General features: G+C 44.4%; 1 protein-coding gene across 4 annotated transcripts in view; it reads right to left on the bottom strand.

The window, feature by feature from the left end:
* Neur (E3 ubiquitin-protein ligase neur) overlaps nucleotides 1–20391 on the bottom strand; it is an 85112-nt gene that overhangs the window by 12115 nt on the left and 52606 nt on the right. The window contains exon 1 of one of the 4 annotated variants that reach the window (XM_076902266.1): nucleotides 3843–4088. The exons of the other annotated variants lie outside the window; for them this stretch is intronic. Coding sequence (XP_076758381.1) covers nucleotides 3843–3939 — 97 coding nt within the window. The 5' untranslated portion in view covers nucleotides 3940–4088. Of the gene's footprint in view, nucleotides 1–3842; nucleotides 4089–20391 lie in introns of those variants that run through there. 4 annotated transcript variants of the gene reach the window in all.

The raw sequence follows: 20391 nt of genomic DNA, 5'->3' as shown, positions 1-20391 counted from the left end.
GGGTCTTCGAACTCTTCGGGAATCGGTGGAATGCCGGGAAAATCGGTGTATGTACACATCCGATCAATGTAATCGCGAATCGCGGACTATATACCTGGCTCACGACTGCCGACTGATTTGCATACTGGAGGAGTGGATTTTATCGATCGATCCTGGGAAACGATCATAATTCCATAAATTAATGTCGCACAGTCGTACTGTTTCAATATTCAGAATATTCACAGTTATTATTATTTTGTTCAATATAGATTTATACAGACGTGTAACTTTCCAGTCACATAGCGCTTCTACAGAGCGAGTTAACTCCTGTTTAATTAAATCTCTCCAAAGCTTGCGAAAGTTTAACACAACCGGAGTAAATTTAATTCAAAGCGATGAAACTCCAGATAAAATTGAATGAGAATCACTTTTAACGACACCGGTACTGTTATTTGCATTCTGTGAAATTGTCGACAGTGGAACAATGAAATTAATACACTTCTTTCCTTGCATAAACTGACACGAGTTAATTTGCAACGAATTAAATCGAAACGATAATTAACAAGCAAGTTCGCGAAGCTTGCGCAAGAACAATAACACGCGTACACGTACGGCAATTAAATGTGATACAAAAGAGGGAGAACTCTTTGAAAATTCCAAAACTTGCGTGCTCCACAATGCGCCCCTATTGCCTCTTCGTTCTTTCACTGTCCACCCCCCACGACGACCAAATGTTGCCGCACAAAGGTGTTCAGAAGCGCCCCACCCCAGAGACCCGGAGCCTCCTCGTGCCCCCAGGAATCCGCGCGCGAAATGCCCCAGGACGACAAGTGCATATTCCCATCGCGGCGCTTTTAACGCGGCCGTAGCCGCTGGCCAACGAACAATCGGATTAACGAAGTTAAACGATAGGGTGGCCCGCGCCCTCCGCCTCGCATCTGCCGCGTTTCGCACGCGGAGGCTCGCGGAGACGTCTGCGCGGGTGTCGTTTCAGACGGAAGGAAAACAAACGCGAGCTTTTCGAGCTGACAGCGAGATTAACGGCCGCAGACGGCCCAGAAACAGAGTTCAAAGGGGTCCAAAGCGCGGCTATCGAGGGGCAGCTGGTGAACGGTTAATAATGGCGCGAGTTTACTTCCAGATGGAGGATCGGGGTTAATTTCCTGGAGTTTATTGAGGCTGCTGTTTCCAGGGATTTATTTTTGCTGAATTTCAAGTGGAAATGGTAGATTCTCAAAGGCACTTATAGATTATTTGATTACTGGGTTGTTGTGATTGTTTCTGAAGCAATTAAGTTGAAGTGCTGTTGAAGTTTTTGAAATAGCTGCTGATTACAATGTTGATCAGAATTTTGTAGAGATTTTGCTATAGATTTCTCTATATTTCTTCACTGAGTAAAATTCTTCATCGAGGAGGGTTAATTTTTGTGTGACGCAAAAATGAAGTTCGAAGGGTGCCTAGGCAGTTTTCGAGGGTGGCTGATGGTCCGTAAATGATGATGCGATTTTCTCGCAAGATATCGGATCAAGGATCAGTTTTAGAAGCCTATTAGAGGATTATCGAACCGTTTAAGTTTAGTAAATGCCGATCGAAAGATGTAAGCTCTTTAGAGCTTACAAACGGCAAACCGTGCAGTTGTATTACTCGAGCATCGATCGTAGCATCGAAGTGGTATAGAAAATTTAATACCACCAATTTTGAACACAATGTATTAATTATTTTTACAAAATATTAACTATGTATGATGGTATGTACCAAATAGTGATCTCGAGCCGTTCAATCTCAGAAATTACACCTAACGAACTATAATAACTCGAAATTGAAGTTCTAAACGTAGTATCAGCTTATCTGCTATAAAGTACAGAGATACACGGGTTATTATCTAACATGGAATACGGATATCTGGGAACATTTTATCGGTCTACGATCTAGGAGAGCAGACCTTTACGGTAAACTCGATAATTTTCATGGAAAAAATGTGGAAATATTTTAGGACGATGTTGAGCCTAGCAGATAATCCGTGAAGACTCGACGTTATCGATGAATCATATCATTACATCATTAACTAAACACAACGTTAAGGTGAGCAGTAATTTTTGCAAGAAATCGTGCCCGCCATTGTAACAACGTTCTTCAAAGACACTTAATTCGTTTCTTCCGTCGAACTGGACTGTATCCTGATAACGTATCGTTGGTAATTGTATTCTTTACGCGCTGGCACCGCGGAGAATGAATATTTCATTTGTACGCGCGTTCAACGAACTAATTAACTTGCGAACAAGCTAATTACCAACCGTTCGCCACTCATTAATTCGAACGCAAGTGTATCTCGCGCGTTCTCCATTAGCCTCGCGAGTCTTCGATATCCACGAGCGTAAATTTCTAATATCACTTATTAATCGTTAAACTGCGATCTGAAAACTTTCCGAGCTATCCACCACTGAGTTAATTATTAAACGGAGCGATCTTTAAATCATCGAATTTCTCTAACTCTCGCAACAGTAAAATTCTGCGACTTTTACCAGTCGCAAGATATAAATATTCATAATATTCGTATAAACGCGATGAAAAAATAAAACATCACCAAACCATAAAAATTGTAACCATGCAAAACTTTGTTCTGTTGAAACGCTTGCTACTGAGAGCAGCAAGATCGCATAAACGAACGAATTAAAAGCGGAACGATGAAGAGAAGAAACGATATCGCAGTTAACGCGATCGTTAACTAGGTTCACGCCAGATCCAAACAATTCGTAACGTGTTGGTGAACGGTGACTCAGACGCGCGCGGGGCTAATGAAATTCCATTTCCTCGCGCGACAAAGAAGCGCGCGTCGCGTCCTCTCCGTTGTCGCGAGGAGTCGTGCCTTGTGCGCTAATTTTCTTCGAGCTATCCGGTCGACGAGCGGATCCACCAGGTCGATAGTCGTCCAAGGGAACGATATGTTCGACCTCTTTTTACGGGGACGCAAGAAAGACCCTGGTCGATCGTCGCCTATAGTTTAAAAAAACTTCTCATGGGGCTGAGAGTTGCTAAAGAAAGCCGTGATTCACTGGTACAATGTCTTTTGCCGACTTACGGACCGGCTGGGAACAGACTAAACACCGTTTTCTATTCTTGTTGACGAAAGAATGGTGAATTGAATTGAACGTGGACGTTGACTGGGGGCTCGCGGAGGTAATTGTGAATTTAAGACCGATGGAACTTCATAAAGCGGCCCTATGCGTGGACTGCTTTCATTTTTCTATTCATTCGAAAATAAATTAATCTTCTATCTATTTTTTTTGTGACGATATCTGTATTGGCCTGTGAAATTATATCTTGAAATCGATGTGGAACTAAGTTTGCACGATAAGATAAAGTATGGAATATAACGAGCATAAGTGTACAACCATAAGACTACTGGATTACGTATTTAATTTAATACTTTGGTAGAACTCGCGTATATTTAAAAATTAGTCGTTCGCAGCGAAAAATAATTAGTAATAACATTATTCATAACTCGATTTACTACTGAAGTTTTCATTAAACAATTCACATCGCACGTAATCATCTGCAGATACTTGTAAATTTAACGTTAATCTCTAAAAAAGTTAATTCAGAAGTTAAACTGCTACTAAAACACAAGACAAAGTTGACAACATCTGTAATAAATTGAGTATTTCGTGTTCGCATCTTGAGACACCATGTACAACCGTTAATGTATTTATAAACGCGGTCCTCGCGTGGCGACACATGTGGGGTACCCCGTAAAAGTACCCTAAACCTTGGCGGGAGGGATCGTTTACAACAGAGGTGGGAGGTTAAAACAAAAAACGAAAAAGAAAAAAAGTAAGAACTGTACGGATATATCTTGTACTCACCGAAAACATTTCCTAGGAGTCTCAAACGCGCCACCCTGGTGGCCCTATTGACGGTTAACGGTCTCCGCGGACGTTGGGAAGACAAAGCCAGAGCCATCGTGAATGGTTACCGAGCGCACGTTATTGAAATTCGAGAGAGGCCCGCGTACTTCGAAGAAGAAACGACGACGGAACGCTCCTTTTAGAATTGCCTCCTCGGATGAAGATCGAACGACGGGGAGCGAGCCTCTCTGAGTACCTCGAGCTGTGCCAATTTTCTATATCCCACGATATCGAAACTCATTACCAATCGCGATTAACGAACGCCAGTTAACACTTTACGACGCACATAACCTAAACAAACTTCGCGATACAATTTCTAAATACTCGACTATATCAATTTCGACTTTATATCACATTAACTCGATGGACAACGATAATACAATTAATATTCTGCATTTTAAAAAAAGGAAACGAGATTACTCGCGAAATACTTACAAAGTTTACCCTCGAACAACGATCCAATTCCATTCTACCAAACTCACTGCTCGAAATATCGATCGAAGATTCCGAAATATCGATTTTTCCAATGTCGCGGGCCCAGCTCGAGATCTCGAAGAAGACGGTTCAAATACGAAGATGGCGCTGCGCGGAAAACGGAAGCGAGGAGGAAGGAGAGGCACGCGACCGCGCCATACCTGTCGGCTGGGCTTTTCCCTCGAATCGAGGCGGAAGAAAAGCGACAAAGGAGAAGAGGGACGAGAGGAGGACCGCGGATAAAGGAGCGCGGATTCACGCGGAGAAGCCGGGAAAAGGCGGGCAGCTTGAACCACGCCGCTACAACGACTGGCTTTCGTTGCAGAGGCAAACTCCCCATCTGCTCTCTGCTCGTTGCTGCCCCAACTCCCTGCTGTCATTACGCGGCTGTGTACGTAAGAGCACGCCCCTGTCTGTGCGCGTGTATGTGCACACCGTTGCACACCCGAGCAATTCGTGCGTGGCGGACGTTCTAACCACACCGAGCGGAAAGGTTTCTGTCGGAATCAGACGCTATTGTATCTTCGCACCGGATCTCACCTTGCTTACGGATATCTGCGTCGATAAATACGTGGCCTTTATCTATCGTTGACGACCGCCACGGTCGAAATGATAACGATAAGCTGCGGGAGTTTGGCACGCGCCTTTGCGAGGGTCGACGGTTGGTAACTCGACCTCTGACGCCACGCGAAAATGATCTTATTAGGAGGAACGTGGACAAAATATGAATAATTCGTAAATTGAATGAATAATTATCGATATTGATTAGCGAATTACTTGAGTAATGATTATTTAAATTTTTATTCTAGGATATACCTCATGTTTTTCAAATTTAGAATACTTAGCTTTAAGGCGGGAATATTGAAAGGATGAACTGATTTGAATTAGTAGCAATTTAGTGTTGGGTATGAAAGCGATACTGTTTCGAGATCTGATCAGTGACTTAGGAAAGCGAAGCGAGGCGATGCTCTCGCGAAGGAAAGCCAGACGGCGTTAAAAGAAAAGCGTCGAGGATTCGTGTCTTTCTTGACCCAAATCCGGGCGATTCAATAACGATCTCCGTTGCGGGCAAGTCGTGTGCACGTACGTGTATTTTAACCAGGCGTCGTGTGCAAGCGTGCGAGGAGGAGCGTGTACGACGCAGCTGCAGCTGCCTGCAGGAACGGAACACGGGGCTTTGGGGATGGCAAACGGTTGCGCACCACCTGGCCTCAGGAAGCCAGCACCGGGCCTTGGCAGTGGCGTAGACTCTGCTTGGTAGACGAATGACCGGAAAAAAAGGGGGGAACGAAATAGGGGCACAATAGAGCGGCGACTTTCAAAATTCCGGCACTTTCCGGTACGGTCCTGGGACCTTGTAAAAACCGATCGATCGCGCTTAGAGGATGTAACCTGGCGTTTGTAAGAGGGGATGCAACTGGTCCTTGCTAATGGCGTTAATGTTTTGTACGATTTAAAAATATAAAAAATAGTCTGGATGCTGAACGTTACTGGAAACAGTAGCTTGTTTCGCGTGGCATAGACGCGCTCATTCTTTGTGCAATATCGTAACGTTTATAAATAACCCTGGGTGTCGTCGAAACGGTGTTTTAATTTTCTTTTTCGGGTTGGCACGTTCACTTCTGTGAGTTCAACTTCGAGCCCACATCTGTACATTATTCGTCACATGTCCAAAATCGTTCCTCGAAGTTCTCCTCGCTAAATCTATTCTCGTACTCGAAAGGAGCCATTAATCATAATTTAAATATCTAGTAAATGTCAATGAACGACTAAGTTGTAAAACAGGAAACTGAAAGAAGTGTGGTGAACGAAACGATGGTCGAAAGCCTGGGAGAATTCTTATCGAGAGAATCAATTCTTGAATCCCTACACATTTCTGAAAGATGTGGACACAATGGCTGACAATTCGCACGTGGAGTATAATAATACAATATTTCTGGTTATTATGTGAATACAAGATTACTCGATACGCTTCGCAAGTTGATTTCTTATGCATCGATGGAACCGAATAGGTTTATTGATAGATGGGCCACGTTTCATTACGTCGAATCCACGACAAATGACGCAACACACCAAATTTTCCCGCTTTACGAGCCGATAACTTTCACGGGGCATTACCATACTTGATCGCATTAATAGTCTCGGGTATAATAAGTCACGATCGGATTAAGGGTAGCGGGAACCGTAACAGACGTTCGCCTACCACTGCTTAATAGAAACGATCGCACCACGACCACGTCCGTACACCCTCCCTTTTATCCTCGAACTGGATAATACCCTCCATCTCTACGCACATTTATTTTACTTATCACACTATCTACATAAAAATATAAAATAAAAAAAGAAGAAAGGAATCACTTCTGAAATGAATTCGAAACGTAAAAACTCAGATTTCTATTGGAAGGGTTGAAGCGCGAAGCAAGCTTCAAGAAATAATTTCCTCAGCATCTTTCCACGAATTTTCATATTCCCCAGCTGAATGAAAATTACGAATGACACTGTACGTCTATCGCAGAATTTCTGAAGTCTGAAGAAACAGTAACAAGAATGTAACCCAACAATGGTCGAAAACTGAGGACTCGCGCGAGGAACATCGAAGTTATCCCTGCTGGAGTAAGATACGGTTTCCGTGATCAGGATCCCGGGCTTAATTTCCGTGAATTGAACAGAATGAACGGGTTAAGCCGTCGCGAGGCGACGCGCGATTTCTATAGAGCCCCCACAACGGCTGGCTACAGGGAAGGCGTAGGGGGTAGGTTGCGCAACCCCTCCGCCCACACAGCCATGGGGTTTGCGCGTTGATATCGCAATAGAAGCTGTATCGATCCTGGGCTCGACACGAGACCGGCTGTTGTCAGGGGGTTGATAACGATATGCAAGCTCTATAGACACAGCGCCGTTAAAAGCTCCGCGGCGCTTTCAGCCTCCGCCACCACGGCCTCGGCCATTTTTCGTCGAAACGATTCGCCGTGATTTCGAACGGGTTAACCCTCTTCCACGACGGTGGAGCGGGTACGAGGGTTCGCGATAAAGTATTGGCGAGACGGACGATTTTTTTGATAAAGAATATTATTTCAGCTAAGGGTTGTTATTGATTTACTAATTTAATTAGTTTGTTGAGGAAGAGAATGAATTATTGTGAATAGATGGATAAGGGATGAAATATAATTGGTTTTAATGAATAAATGACTGATATTTTTGTCTGCTTTTAGAAAATTTTCTATTTAAAGAGTGAATGAATTAATATGTTATTTTAAGTGTGTGTGTGAATTTGTTGTTCCAAGCTTCAACAAATTGAGATCTGGGACCTCCTGCTAAATCAAAACTGTAGAACGTATAATTTCCTCCGGGAACGATAAATTCGAGAGCATCCAATCGACAACAAATTTGATTGATAAGAACCATTCCCAGAAGATGAACGAGCGGAAACAATATTTGTTCCCGTCGAAATTACGGAGGAACCTGAAACCCAGGAATAGGCGACGAAAGGCAAATTTATTTTGGTCTCTATTGGTGATCGACTACGGAAAATTTACGAGCTCGTCGCGAAAGAGCTATTCTCCATCGGTTGAAGGACAATCGTCCACTGTTCTCGAAAACTCAAACTCTCTTCGATGGGGCATAAAAGTATGTGCGACTGTTTATTTTCTTTCCAAAGCAGTCACTCGAAATTACTCGATGAAGTGCGTGACCAAGAAGGAAATTACTTTGGGAAAATGTGAAACGCGGAAGAGCGTTCCTGGCGTGGGCGCGGATCGATAAGCGTGGCTTCGATGGCTTTTAGAGTGTTCTGTCGATTTATCTCGAGCACTTTCCCATTAACGTTTGTCGGCAGATCGACGGACGATAGAGGTTGGAAAATCGGGCAGAAATTGAAATGAACCACTCGACGTCGCGCCAGAGGATGAAAATGAATTTTTTTTTAATCACCACTTCGATTATTTACCGGAAATAAAATTTGGACGAGTTACTCGACTTTTTTCACAACTCGGGACGTTCGCCTCGTGGTATCTATATTTTATTGAAAATTTCTCGCTACTATTTATTCAACAAATAACACGTTTCACTGCGTTCAATTTACTCTTCCTGCGGTTACAAATCAATCGAACTTAACTGGCATTAAAAATTTCTTTATAATGTACCACTTCGCGCATTCTCTTCGAAATTAATTGCATAGGTTAGCATACATGTTACATATTAAAAAAAAAAAATGGAGTCATTAAACGTATATCTATCGCGAGCTATGACGAAACGAGAAACAAAGTGGTGTCATGAAATTTCATCGAAACCCGTCGACGATGAAACGCGTCGAATTTCCATACCTGCGGACAGATGGTCGGTTCTGCGCGTGCTTCGTGAAAGGAAAAGGCAGCTTGTCATCAGGATTTGCATTCCCACGAGCTCGACGTATATAGACGGCCTATTTTTTTGCAAGGTTCGGCTTTCTTTCCGCGGGCAGAAAAGGAGGAAGGAAGGAAGGAAGCAGGAAAAGAAGGGATCTACCACAAGGGGAAGCCATTCGAGAGAAAGAGAGAGAGAGAGAGAGAGCAGAGACTTCCCCTCAGGATATTGCGGCAGATGGGCCGCGAAGCTTATCCTCTTAAGTTCCTAATAAATCCGCATGTACAATCGTGTTGCCCCAAAATGTTTGCACGAACGATCGACGTGCCCAAAAATGCGCAAGCATCGTTCAAAATACAGAAAATTCAATCAGTAACGCAACAAATAAACATTACGCTATTTTACTTATAAGGGTTGATCGCGCAACCAATTAATTTCCACTGCGAACCCAACTCGAGTGTCCCAAGACGCTGACGGGTCCTCCAACGTGAAACGAGGGAAAGGATCGCGAATCGAGTTGCCCCAAAATGCTTGCACGAACGATCGACGTGCCCAAAAATGCGCAAGCATCGTTCAAAATACAGAAAATTCAATCAGTAACGCAACAAATAAATATTACGCTATTGTACTTATAAGGGTTGATCGCGCAACCAATTAATTTCCACTGCGAACCCAGCTCGAGTGTCCCAAGACGCTGACGGGTCCTCCAACGTGAAACGAGGGAAAGGATCGCGAATTGCACGCAGCAGTGGTGGTACTCGAGTAGCCTAATTTCCATAGCGCTCGTCGAGCGATTAACAAGGACAATTTAATCACGGCGAACGATACGAGCTGTCGTCGCTCGCGCAAGCCGGCTTTTTGATCCTATCGGCGTACCTGCTCGTCTCGTGGCTCGCTCGCAGCGAGTTTCCACGTCGCGGCGGAAAGCTGGTTAAGGTATAATTGGAGGACAAAAAGCAGAGCCAAGGGGCAACGGTGTACATGAGCGGATTAAGACGGCCGCCTTAACGTCTTTTACTCATCCAACGTCTATTGCTCTCGTTGTGCCGTGTTCAACGGGGAACTTTCTCGGTTTACGCGGGGGTCAATGGTTCACCGTGGTTCTCAGCCTCTCTGGCTGGGCTACTTGCTTCGACTACCTCGAACATTCATCTCTACACCGCGAATATTGATACGAGTTCGTATTTTTAAATATCAAACATCGATCTTTAAGGTTATGCATTTTTTAAGCATGCTGGAGTTGCGAAGTCGAAAGATTAGTTGGATGATCGAAGAAATACACGGTTTTCTAATGATTAATTTTGCAAGGTGTTAATAAACGATATTAAAACGATTAAAAATAGTGGCTGAATTTTTGACAGTGCTTCATGTTTATTTTTCAGCAATCAAGCGTGCTTTTGAAGCACAAGCTAATGGACTGCGAATAGATCCGTAACGCTGGTTCATTTCACCGTCAAATCCGTTTACGCTTTCAAAGCTAACAGTTAGTAAATCGTATCTCTGGGTGCACTAATTATTTATTGCTGTTCATTTAAATATCGCGTGAAAGAATCGAAACTGAAACCAATAATAATTTTTATCTACGAATTTATACTTTTCCGTAAGCAGTGTTACAATTCTTTTTCAACGTGAATCAGTGGATTTCGCGTACTTCGTGCGAATTCGGTTAAATTTCTTATTCATAGCGAACGAAGGTACATTCGTACAAACGTAACCAGCTGTCCATAAACCGCAGCCTTGAGCGTTATCAAAATACACGGTGCGCTAGAATATTTTGGAATTCCGATGATCTGTACACGAACCGTGTTACTCGAACCGTCTATCGTCATGGACGGTGAATAAATTCCCGATCCGAAATCGAACAGCTTCCAGCAGCCATCGAAAACAGGAAACTTGTCTTCGAGCAAAAGCAAATCGGGTAGATATTGCTGTCCGAGAACGAGTCTGACGTGACTTTTCTGGCCAATATAAGCGAAAATAAATACTCAGCACGGGGGGTGAGTTATTTCTGAAGATTACGCTCGATTTGTGTACAACGATTCACGGATGCCGATTTATAACTCCCTATCGCTTCCATTCAACCACGAAACTGCTTTCTATCCGCACCTTTCCCTTCATTTCTCCCAGTGTAATTCATTCCCCTGTCGATATACAATAATTACATAAACTGAGATAAAAAAGTTTCAAGAAACTCTAATTTTCGTTTATCGTAATTGCAGAGAAATTTATTACCCAATGTTCGTCAAGGTAAATGCAAACCAACGAAAAATTAGAAATACACCGTTCGTATGTTAAATATAATACTTAAAAATTTAACATATTGTGGAATATCTCTTTCTTTACTAGATAAAAACAAGGAAAGAAAACAGTGTTTACACGATAACAATGGCACTTTGCACAGCTAACGCTACAATAACACCAACCACATACCCCATTTCGTCCGCACCCGACCCTACCACCCCACAGTGGTAACAATCGAGCACCATAACTTGTTCACCAGCCATCCTTCACACCTCTTCGAACCAACCCCCACAGCCACCAAAGAACCCCGACCAAGCAGTCCATTCGTCATCGAGCAAACGCGAGCGAGAAGCAGTGGCGCGCAAGAAGTCGCTAATTCTCGCGATGCAATTAGCAATTAGCGAGGTTCCTCGGCACCGGGGCCTGGCTAATTGCCGCAATTACAGCCGTTCCCGCGAGCTTCCTGCGATTAGAAACGATAACGTCGACGACGGTGACCCCGTCGTCGGCGTGGGCGGGTTGGCCAGCAGAGGAGTGCGCACAGTAGCCACCGATCGCACGTTCGCCGACGTTTGAACCCTGACACGCGACAATTAAATCATCTGCCCGTTGGTGGACGCTGGCCGTCGGGCCAGGCGCCACGAGGGGCCCAATTGAGCGTGGGCTGCGACGTTTCGCCCGTACCAATGTTTCGCGAGGTGGGCGAGACATGGGTAATGGGAAGCTGTCTCAGAATTCGAGTCACTTCCGGTGATCAGCGTCGAAGAAGGACCCTTGCTTCGTCTACTTTTAATTGTAATTATCGTGTAATCGTCTGACGTTCGTTTTTTTTGAGATACTTGCATGTATGTCACACACTCGAATGGGAATTTATCTTTTTTTGTACTCTGATGGAAGTTGTTTTTTAAATTATTAATAGCTACTTTGATTTATCTTTCTTGATAAAAAAGAAATATAGGTACGTGTAATGTGTTTGAGTACTGGTCGTAACTTCGAGGGATGATTACATTGTTACTTATTCGTTTTTTTTTTTAAATACTTGCATGCATGTTACACATTCGAATGGGAATTTATCTTTTCTTGTATTCTGATGGAAGTTGTTTTTTAAATAGTTAGTAGTTACTTTGATTAATTTTTTTTGATAAGGAAGAAATATAGGTGCGTGTAATGTGTTTGAGTACTGGTCGTAACTTCGAGGGATGATTATATTGTTACTTAGTTCGTGTACGAAATTTGAATATGGAGTACGTTCTAATCTTTCATCTGGTTTTTGTGTATTCGCAAGAAGGAACAGCGCAACGGAGCAAACTCCATTTTTTGTTTTTAATGGTCCATTGTGAAGGCACGCATGCGGAAAATCTGAAGGTTTCTAACCGGTCGATAGCATCGGCTTTTCCTGTACATATGGAAAACCGCGCGATGCTCTCGAAGGTACTTGGATCCGCTGTATGCACACACCTACCGTTTTTAATCTGATGGAATGAATAATTCAACATAACCGCGTACCATACGCGTGATACAATAAATATACTCGTGCTTCTGCGTATCTTTGAAGCATCTGCAGGACTGGCAACTTAAGCTACATAATTAACGCTCGTCGCTGATCAGATTTTAATCGAGAATCCAAGCTGAAACTCACTCGCAGACAAATTTCAAGGTGTACCTCGCGATATGTATGCACGACTTTCCAAATGAAGAATCTAGTCAGCTCGAGAAAGTAATATAAAAGTGAAATTCGAAGCAGACGAAACCATTCGAATCTAGTTCAGAACTCTTCGAATTCTCAATTAAGAAACATGTAAATCGAGAAATCTAGCTTCGTTTGCAAAATATTGCATTCCGAGTAACAAATTTTAATATCGAGGAGCCATTAAAAATACGTCAGAAATAAATAGGAACAGCTCGAACAACGAACCGACATTTTCCACCCCTTATCGTCCTGAAAAAAAGAAGAACAAAACCTCGACGAGCTTAAAATAACTCCCCCGTTCAAACTCCGCGGTCTCGAACCGATTACATATTTTCTACTCCGATAAATTTAATTATAGCCGCTGAAACAACTACACGGACGGTCCCATTCTTCCTCTGCAACAGCTCGCACAGAACGGCGGACAAACAGAAAGGGAGTGCTCTCGAAGAGGCCATCCAGATCTGGCGAGCTGTAAAAAAAAAAACCGCCGTCACCGTTCGACTGGCTCCCCGCTCGCGAGCCACGACTTCGATCTGCGGTTTCGCAACATTTGTTCCATTAAAGTCTAGAGGCTCCGTTGTGGCGTTCCCTGGAGTAATACGCGAAGGGACATCCCTTAAAAAAAGTCAGAATCGAGGGTTGAAAGGACCATTGTCCCCAGTGGTAACTAACTTCGCGCGGAAGAAGTGATTCATCCCGGCTGGTCCTCCAACGAGTCGAGCAAGGGTTCGAAAATAAATTTGTCGCTCGACGAACGAACAACAATGGAAGATAATTATTCAAACCATCAAGATTTCGCGAATTTTGTAAGCTGAGAATGTATGATCTCTAAAGCGATTTGAACGAAAAAAGTTTAGAATATCCAACGAATTTTTTAAGCACGATCGATGCGGTAAGAAAAATTGCGACAACTTATATCCACTGTACGAACGTAGAACAGAACAAATTGTCGGAATAAATTGGACGAAGACCAAGAAAGAGCGAGGCGAACTGGGGAACCCTCGCGCGATTCGTCTCGCGTCTGCGTCGACTGAACTGTTCATCAACCTTTCCTCAAACTCATTCTCGACCAAGCGCGAGGGTATTGCTTCTTTAAACCCACTTCGCGGGACAGAAACCAGGTTCGACGCGCCCCCTCGTTTCTCGAACAAATAAACGGGGCTAAATTCGATTAGTCGGTGTTTTATCACTTCGATCGTTCGAGAGGAGATTAGCGTTGGCTGATGGCGAGCAAAGCGAGTCGACGCCGCGCGTCTCCGCGGCTGGACTGCAAAATTATTCCGCGTCGAAGAAGAGGGCATCGTCTGACACGAATTTATCGCGGAACAACGGCATTGTGGGAATTGATAGGCAGAAGCCCGGTAGCTACCAGACGGGGTACTCGCGGGTTGAGAAATGGCTTCGCCTCGGTGTCTCTCGGCGTTTGTTCCATTAAAAGCGCGGCGAATGCTCCCGGGCGCAGTGGAGCATCCGCGGAGAAAAAGGAAACCTTAAAGGGGCAGCCTCGATAAATCTCGACGAGGGTTCTCCGTCCCCTCAGACAACCGAGATGACGAGAGGGAGGAGAGTGCGTTCTTAGGGAAACGCTCGCGATCAAATGGATCCGTGGCACAGCCTTTGTAATCCTGCTCTCTCGCCACGGTTTTGTTGCGAAACTCTCGTTTTCCCGTGTCTTCATTTTTTTTTTTTTTTCTTCTTTAGCAGTTGTTCGTTCCGAGTACGTAGAATTAATTCGCACTGTTTATTTTGCAGTGTACGATTTTATAATAGAGGTTAGTCGGAAGTACTTTCGAAGCACTGCTGTTGCTATTACTTTGATTTACTAGATAATTTAGTTTTTAGAGGAACTTAGAAATTATTTTATAATTTCTATCTTGTGATTTAGAAAATTTGAATTTCCTTTTATATTTGTTTCACCGTAAATTCCCTCGAATTGATGACCAAACTAATCTGTCAGGAATATTAACAAGCTGCTTCCGCTTTCCCAAAGGAGGAGCGAGTTCCTCGACGGAATAAATATATTCCTCGAGGACTCGAGATCGTTCCACCCCTTCGGCTGAAGGGTCCGCCGAGAAACGGGGGTTACTAATCGTTACCGAATGAACTACTCGAAAGCTCTCCCGGCTCGTTCCTCGTTTCTTCTGGAAGCACTTCCATCGACGACAGATGTTCGAACGGAGGCTGCCGCCCTCCGAGTCAGCTGTCGACCCGTTTCGACGATCGAAATTCATTTTGCACGACGGAGGAACGCGTTCGAACGACAGCAGGATTAAATAGACGCCCTTTAACAGCTCTTCTTTCTCTTTTAGAAGCTCTCGGACACTTCTACGTACGAAAATCTTTAATCAACCGCGCTGCAGTTTGCACTAAAGAATTGCAATCCAGATCCACGTTCTCAGAAAGCAGCAATTCAGAATAAATTTCTTCAGCTTCGTTCGAAAGTCTTCGAAGTTTCAGCTTCGAAGGCTAGACACAGAGACGATTAAGAGATTTTCAGGTGGATCGTGAGTATAAAAAGCTCGAATCGAGGTGAGCGCGTCTCGTCTGGGTGAACTCACGAATTTCCACGGGCACGTGCGTAGGCAAGTGCGCGTACGAGGCTCGCTGGTATCAGCGAGTCGCAGGCCATTAAGTGGCCACGACTTCCGGCTGCGCCACCTCGTCGAACCTGCACGTGCTGGGGTGTTCACGCGCCTTGTTTCCGTGGCCACTCTCGATTCAGGGGCTTCCTTGGATATCGCGTGCAATCTCCCTCGCGTTCTTCCTCTTCTTTTCTTCGATTCTAGGTGATTCTATGACGCGTGTATTCTCAATGGCGGATGAACGAGTTCTTCGTGCCGATGAATTTCAGCGCACGTGTACGTAAACTTTCATTTTCAGTGTCCTTCTGTGTATCGATCGTTCAGCATGTTGAATATCGTTATCTAAGTAGCTTTTAGCGCGTGGTAATTAGAGCTCGCATTTTCGTGTGCAAGAGTATACAAAGTATGTAAAGCGTGCAACGAAATTGCAATTTGCATTTCACATTTTAAACAGCGTAAATCGGAATTTGCATAAGTGCAAGCAGTTTACGTGATAACGGTGTGCAATGAACGGAATTTGATAATATCGCAGCTGCGTTCGAGTAAACCAACGTGGCAGACTGTTTCTCGCATGCGAGTTCCAGACAAAGGAAAGCAGGAAGAAAAGCTGGCAGATCGTTCGTGAAAACCTCTTCCGCGATATGGTTCAGGTAGGTTGCGCAGATGACGCGAGTTTCCGGCCTGTGATTCAGTCTCGTTTCCGGTCTGCGTATCTCCCGCGCAGGGAGCTCGAAAAACTGACAAACCACCGTACGGTACATTCTGTGCACAACGCTAGAACTTTCGAAATTGGATTAGATCGTAACCGATAATTCTTCGACTTAAATTCGAGAAGACAGCGTTCCTTAAAAAACGATATCTCTGGTTCCAAGAAATGTTTTTCCATTCACGCGTACAGAAATATGCATAAGAATATAAAACGTGCATCGTGCATTATTCAAATTTAACTTCGCTATCTTTACAATCGTACTTCTTCCTACAGATTCGCAAATCCATCGAAACAAACGAGTGTGCATCGCGCGTGATTAAAATTTAACTTCGCTATATCTACAACCGTACTTCCTCCTACAGATCCGCAAATCCATCTAAAACCCAAACTTTAGTCAACGAATAGCCAGCAATTACAGCTCGTCCTTATCTAGATCCGCGACAGGAAGCTTCAGAGACCGTTTCGACGCCATGAATGGACGCCTCTAGGCTAAGAATACGGGAACTGGCGATCCTTTAAAATGAGAATGGTCCTGACCGATTAAACGGTCCTGCCAGCTGACGGGGCACGCGGAACCATCGGCAAACCGGTTCGCGAAACGCTTGTGGGAACAAAGACGGGTTTCATTCGCGGTGCCGTGACGTCACTGGTAGAGCGGAAAGTGGGTGGATGGGTGCGAGCGCACACTAACGCTGGGCCCAGTCAGTGAGGACGGTCAGTGATCGGGCTGCTCGAGGAAGCTGGCTGGCTGGCTTCTTCTTCTTCTTCTTCTTCTTTTTCTCGTTCCTCGTGACGCAGGCAAAGATCCTTCGCGATGGGATTGCCGAGGCCCTGATGGCTGTGGCTCGTGATGAGCTTGTGAAAACGCTCGCGAAAATGCGTTCCCTCCTTTAGTTTTGATTGTGGTAGATGAAATTGGGCGTATCTCTTCTTTTCTTTTTACCTCAATTTGAATTGGAATTATTTTGGATGTTCCAAGGCTTCAGAATGTTGCAACGAGTGTTCAACAGTGCAATAAGTAGTATTGTAGATTTTTGTTGTTTGCGAATCGAAACATGGGAGGAGGAATTGATTTTCTGCTTGTCTGAGACGTTTCAAATTTTCATGGCGAGGCGGAGGCAATGAAAACTTCAGACGTGTCGATTGAGTAAACAGAGGATCAATTCCTGCGAATAGCACTCCAGCAGCAACCAGTAGTCACCTGCCTCGAAGAGTCAAGTTTTTTATCGACCAAACAAATGAAAGGAGCTTGTATTTTATCATTTAACACGTTGAGTGCCTTGTGACCCGTGTTGAACTTCCCGTTCAGGCTGTCGTAATAATTTACTACACGAAGAAACCCATCATTACCCCCTGCATACGTATCCCACCACCGTATTCTTTAAACGAAACTACATATTTTGTTTCATATCATATATCACGCACTCTTCTTGCCAATACTTATCTCCGTACGACACATTTTACGATCGAAGCTCAATAGTGTGACCGAAAAATCGCCAGAATTTAACGGTACACCCGCTGTATCTTTAACTAACAACTGTCAAATCGAATCTAAATAGAAAGGAAACGACGAACAACCGCCAAACGTGTCAAAATCGCTATTACAATCAGACATCCACGTTGAAACGTATTCAAAGCAAAAAATCGCGAGCTCTCCTCGAAGAGCCATTTCGTGAGAGCATCAGCGCGGATGGAAGAAAAACTGGAGCGCCTCGAACAAGAGTCACGGCTCGAGCTGTGGCAGGTTATTGTTAAATCGAAATCGATTCGTTCGACACTCGAGGTTACGCAACGATCGTTCGTTGTCCGTTGGAATTTCGTCACGAGCGGAGGGCGCTGGACAGCTCACCGGTTCGGCCTTAAACGGCGCCGTGAGTCACTTGCGCGGCAGTCGCGGGGGCCTTTTTCCTCGTCTCGCGAAAGAGGAGACCGTTCGCGGGGCACGTGTTGCGATCCGCGTCTCTCCACCTGCGTTCTCCCTCGCCAACTGAGAATCTCTGCCGTAGACGAGTGATTCACCGTGGCAAAAAGAGGAGGAGAAACCGCGAACGAGCGTGGAACAACCCGTCGGGTATCCCGGGAACCGTGTTCCTCCTCGTGTTTTAAGAGGGACGAGAGCTAGGGACTGGCTCAGCCGCGCGCTTGGACCTTGATGCGCCTCTCGGATGCCCGAATTGTTTATTTCTGCTCGAAGACGGCGATGATACGGATGATTCGAGCCAATTTATCGACACGCAGTGCAAATTTGTACTCGTTTGTTAAATGCGAGCGATATTAACTGGCTCTTATAGAATTTGTCAACATCGAGAGTCTAATGTCGATATTTAATTATATAATTTTGTCTGCTATTGTATTATCTAACAATGCGATGCGATAGATATGTTAATTGTTACTTCTTAACGATGCAGATAACCCAGAATGCAAATATGATACACGAGGTTAAAACCTGGATAAGAAACCCGACTCCTTTTTTCCTTAAATATGACTCAACTGAATCACGGAATGAATCAGTCTGCAAATGTCAGCGCAGGATTGGACGACGCATAAAAATTCCATCCTGACGAAACGGTAGAGGAAAAGTCGCGACCGAGCAGCGTCTGAATCAACCTCGTGCAAAAAAGAGACCTGCGTCCGTTTCGTCGAATCCTAAATCTCTCGCATCCCCTCGCAGCATCGAGAATCCGCCCCTCCGACGTCCACCCCGTCGACTACGGTTTTCTTTCTTCCACCGCGCAACTTCTATTCACCCGCGTCTCGAGCCAAATCGAAAGTAAGCCCGTTCCACGGGGTTTATTGTCCGGCTAATGACCGCGCCGTGCGAATCGTGAGCGCAACGTGAGCCCAGGTAAAAAGCCAGGGCCTAGCGCCGAAAATTTAAAGGCTCCGTCAGCTGTTCGAGCGGGCCACGGAAGAGTCCCTTTGCACGGGCGCAAAAACGAGAACCCGTACGCCTTTTGTCCGTCTCCGTTTCGCACGGGTAACAGCAACAGCAGCAGCAGCAGAAGAACGAGGGGCAGAGAGGCTGTACACGGGCAGCACAGCTGCCCAGCCACGAAGAATGATGTCGAGACGGACGCGAATTCCGTCAGACGATCGCGTTCCGTCCGCGTGAACGTGTACGTATATCGAGGAGCATAGTTTTCGGTGACGGCGACACCGCCTGTGCAGGCGTTCGAGTCACCGGACCGGACGGCTCCGCGTTAATTTTCGGTATTTTCGCCGGCTGCATTCTTTGCTGCGCCCTGAGATGCAGACGCCTGCCTTTTGTGCAGGTGCAGGTGTCTTAGAGAGCACTTCATTCTTCTGTAGTATGAAATAATATTATATATAGGATAATTCTGAATTCAGTCAACAGTTTAAACGAAGAACTATCATACGATGTTGTATAAAAAGTGAGCTGTTTCTATTGATTTTTAAGCTACATTGATTTAAAGTGTTCGCAGATCCGGCAACGGATGAAAATAGAATCTCGTTCCTCGAACTTGATGCAGAGAGGAGGGCAAAAAACTTTTCCTCGTTCCGTGACGAAGCATCAAATGAAACAGATTTTTTTCGATACGACCAAGAAAGGTGGGTTCAAAAAAAAAAGAGCAGGAAAAAGCACGGGAGTAATGTATCGTGGAATGTACGTGAACAGGGTCCGTTAGATTGAAAATGTTTAAAGGAATACGGTTCAAAGACCTCCCACAAAGTGTCGCGCGAAAAGGCGCTCGCGCAGCGTTGGTCTCTTCAACACCCTCCGTCAGGGAAAACTTGTTGACACGTAGAGGCGCGCATTCGAGCAAGGAAAAAAAGGAGATGAAAAATGGAACAGCTGCGACCTTTAACCCGGCTGTGAATCGAAGGATCGTGGAGTTTTTAGATTCTAACGGTGATATGCAAACTACTCTGTCCGTTGCAGAGATCCTCAAATTAAAGTTCATCTCGATCAAATGTTTGATACTAAAATTATACCAAAAAGAGAAATCTGTCTACATTTCACTTTCCTCTGTAACTGAACAAAAATAGAGAGTTGACGATTCTTTGTTGCTGTCTTAATTTTTAATTAATTTACATATGTACACTAAATTGTGCGATAAACGTTAACCCATTTTTGATCTTGATAGATTTCTTTAGAACAACATTCTGATTAAACAAGTTGAGGAACACTGAGGTTGAAGAATCATCGAGGAAATAGTTCTAGATTTCGATCGATTGATTAGAACGGAATGTGAATGAGTAATGAGGTAGGATAAAGGCTCCTTTGTAAATACAACCTAAATCACGGGGCGACCTAACGGTTTACAGTTCTCGAATCATAAATCACGTTCGTGGAACATTTTATATTCCTGATTTCTCATACAAACATTAATACCTTTATTTATGACACTTAAAAAAAAATTGCATACAAGCTCAATAACCCCAAAACAAATTTCAAATCTCGTCGCTCTATTAATAATCCAACCCTTACAATCCAAGCATCGTCGAAGC

Source organism: Xylocopa sonorina, chromosome 10, assembly GCF_050948175.1.
Source record: "Xylocopa sonorina isolate GNS202 chromosome 10, iyXylSono1_principal, whole genome shotgun sequence".
Lineage (NCBI taxonomy): Eukaryota > Metazoa > Arthropoda > Insecta > Hymenoptera > Apidae > Xylocopa > Xylocopa sonorina.
The sequence above is the reverse complement of the archived record's forward strand: the minus strand, read 5'-3'. Positions and strand labels throughout refer to the sequence as shown.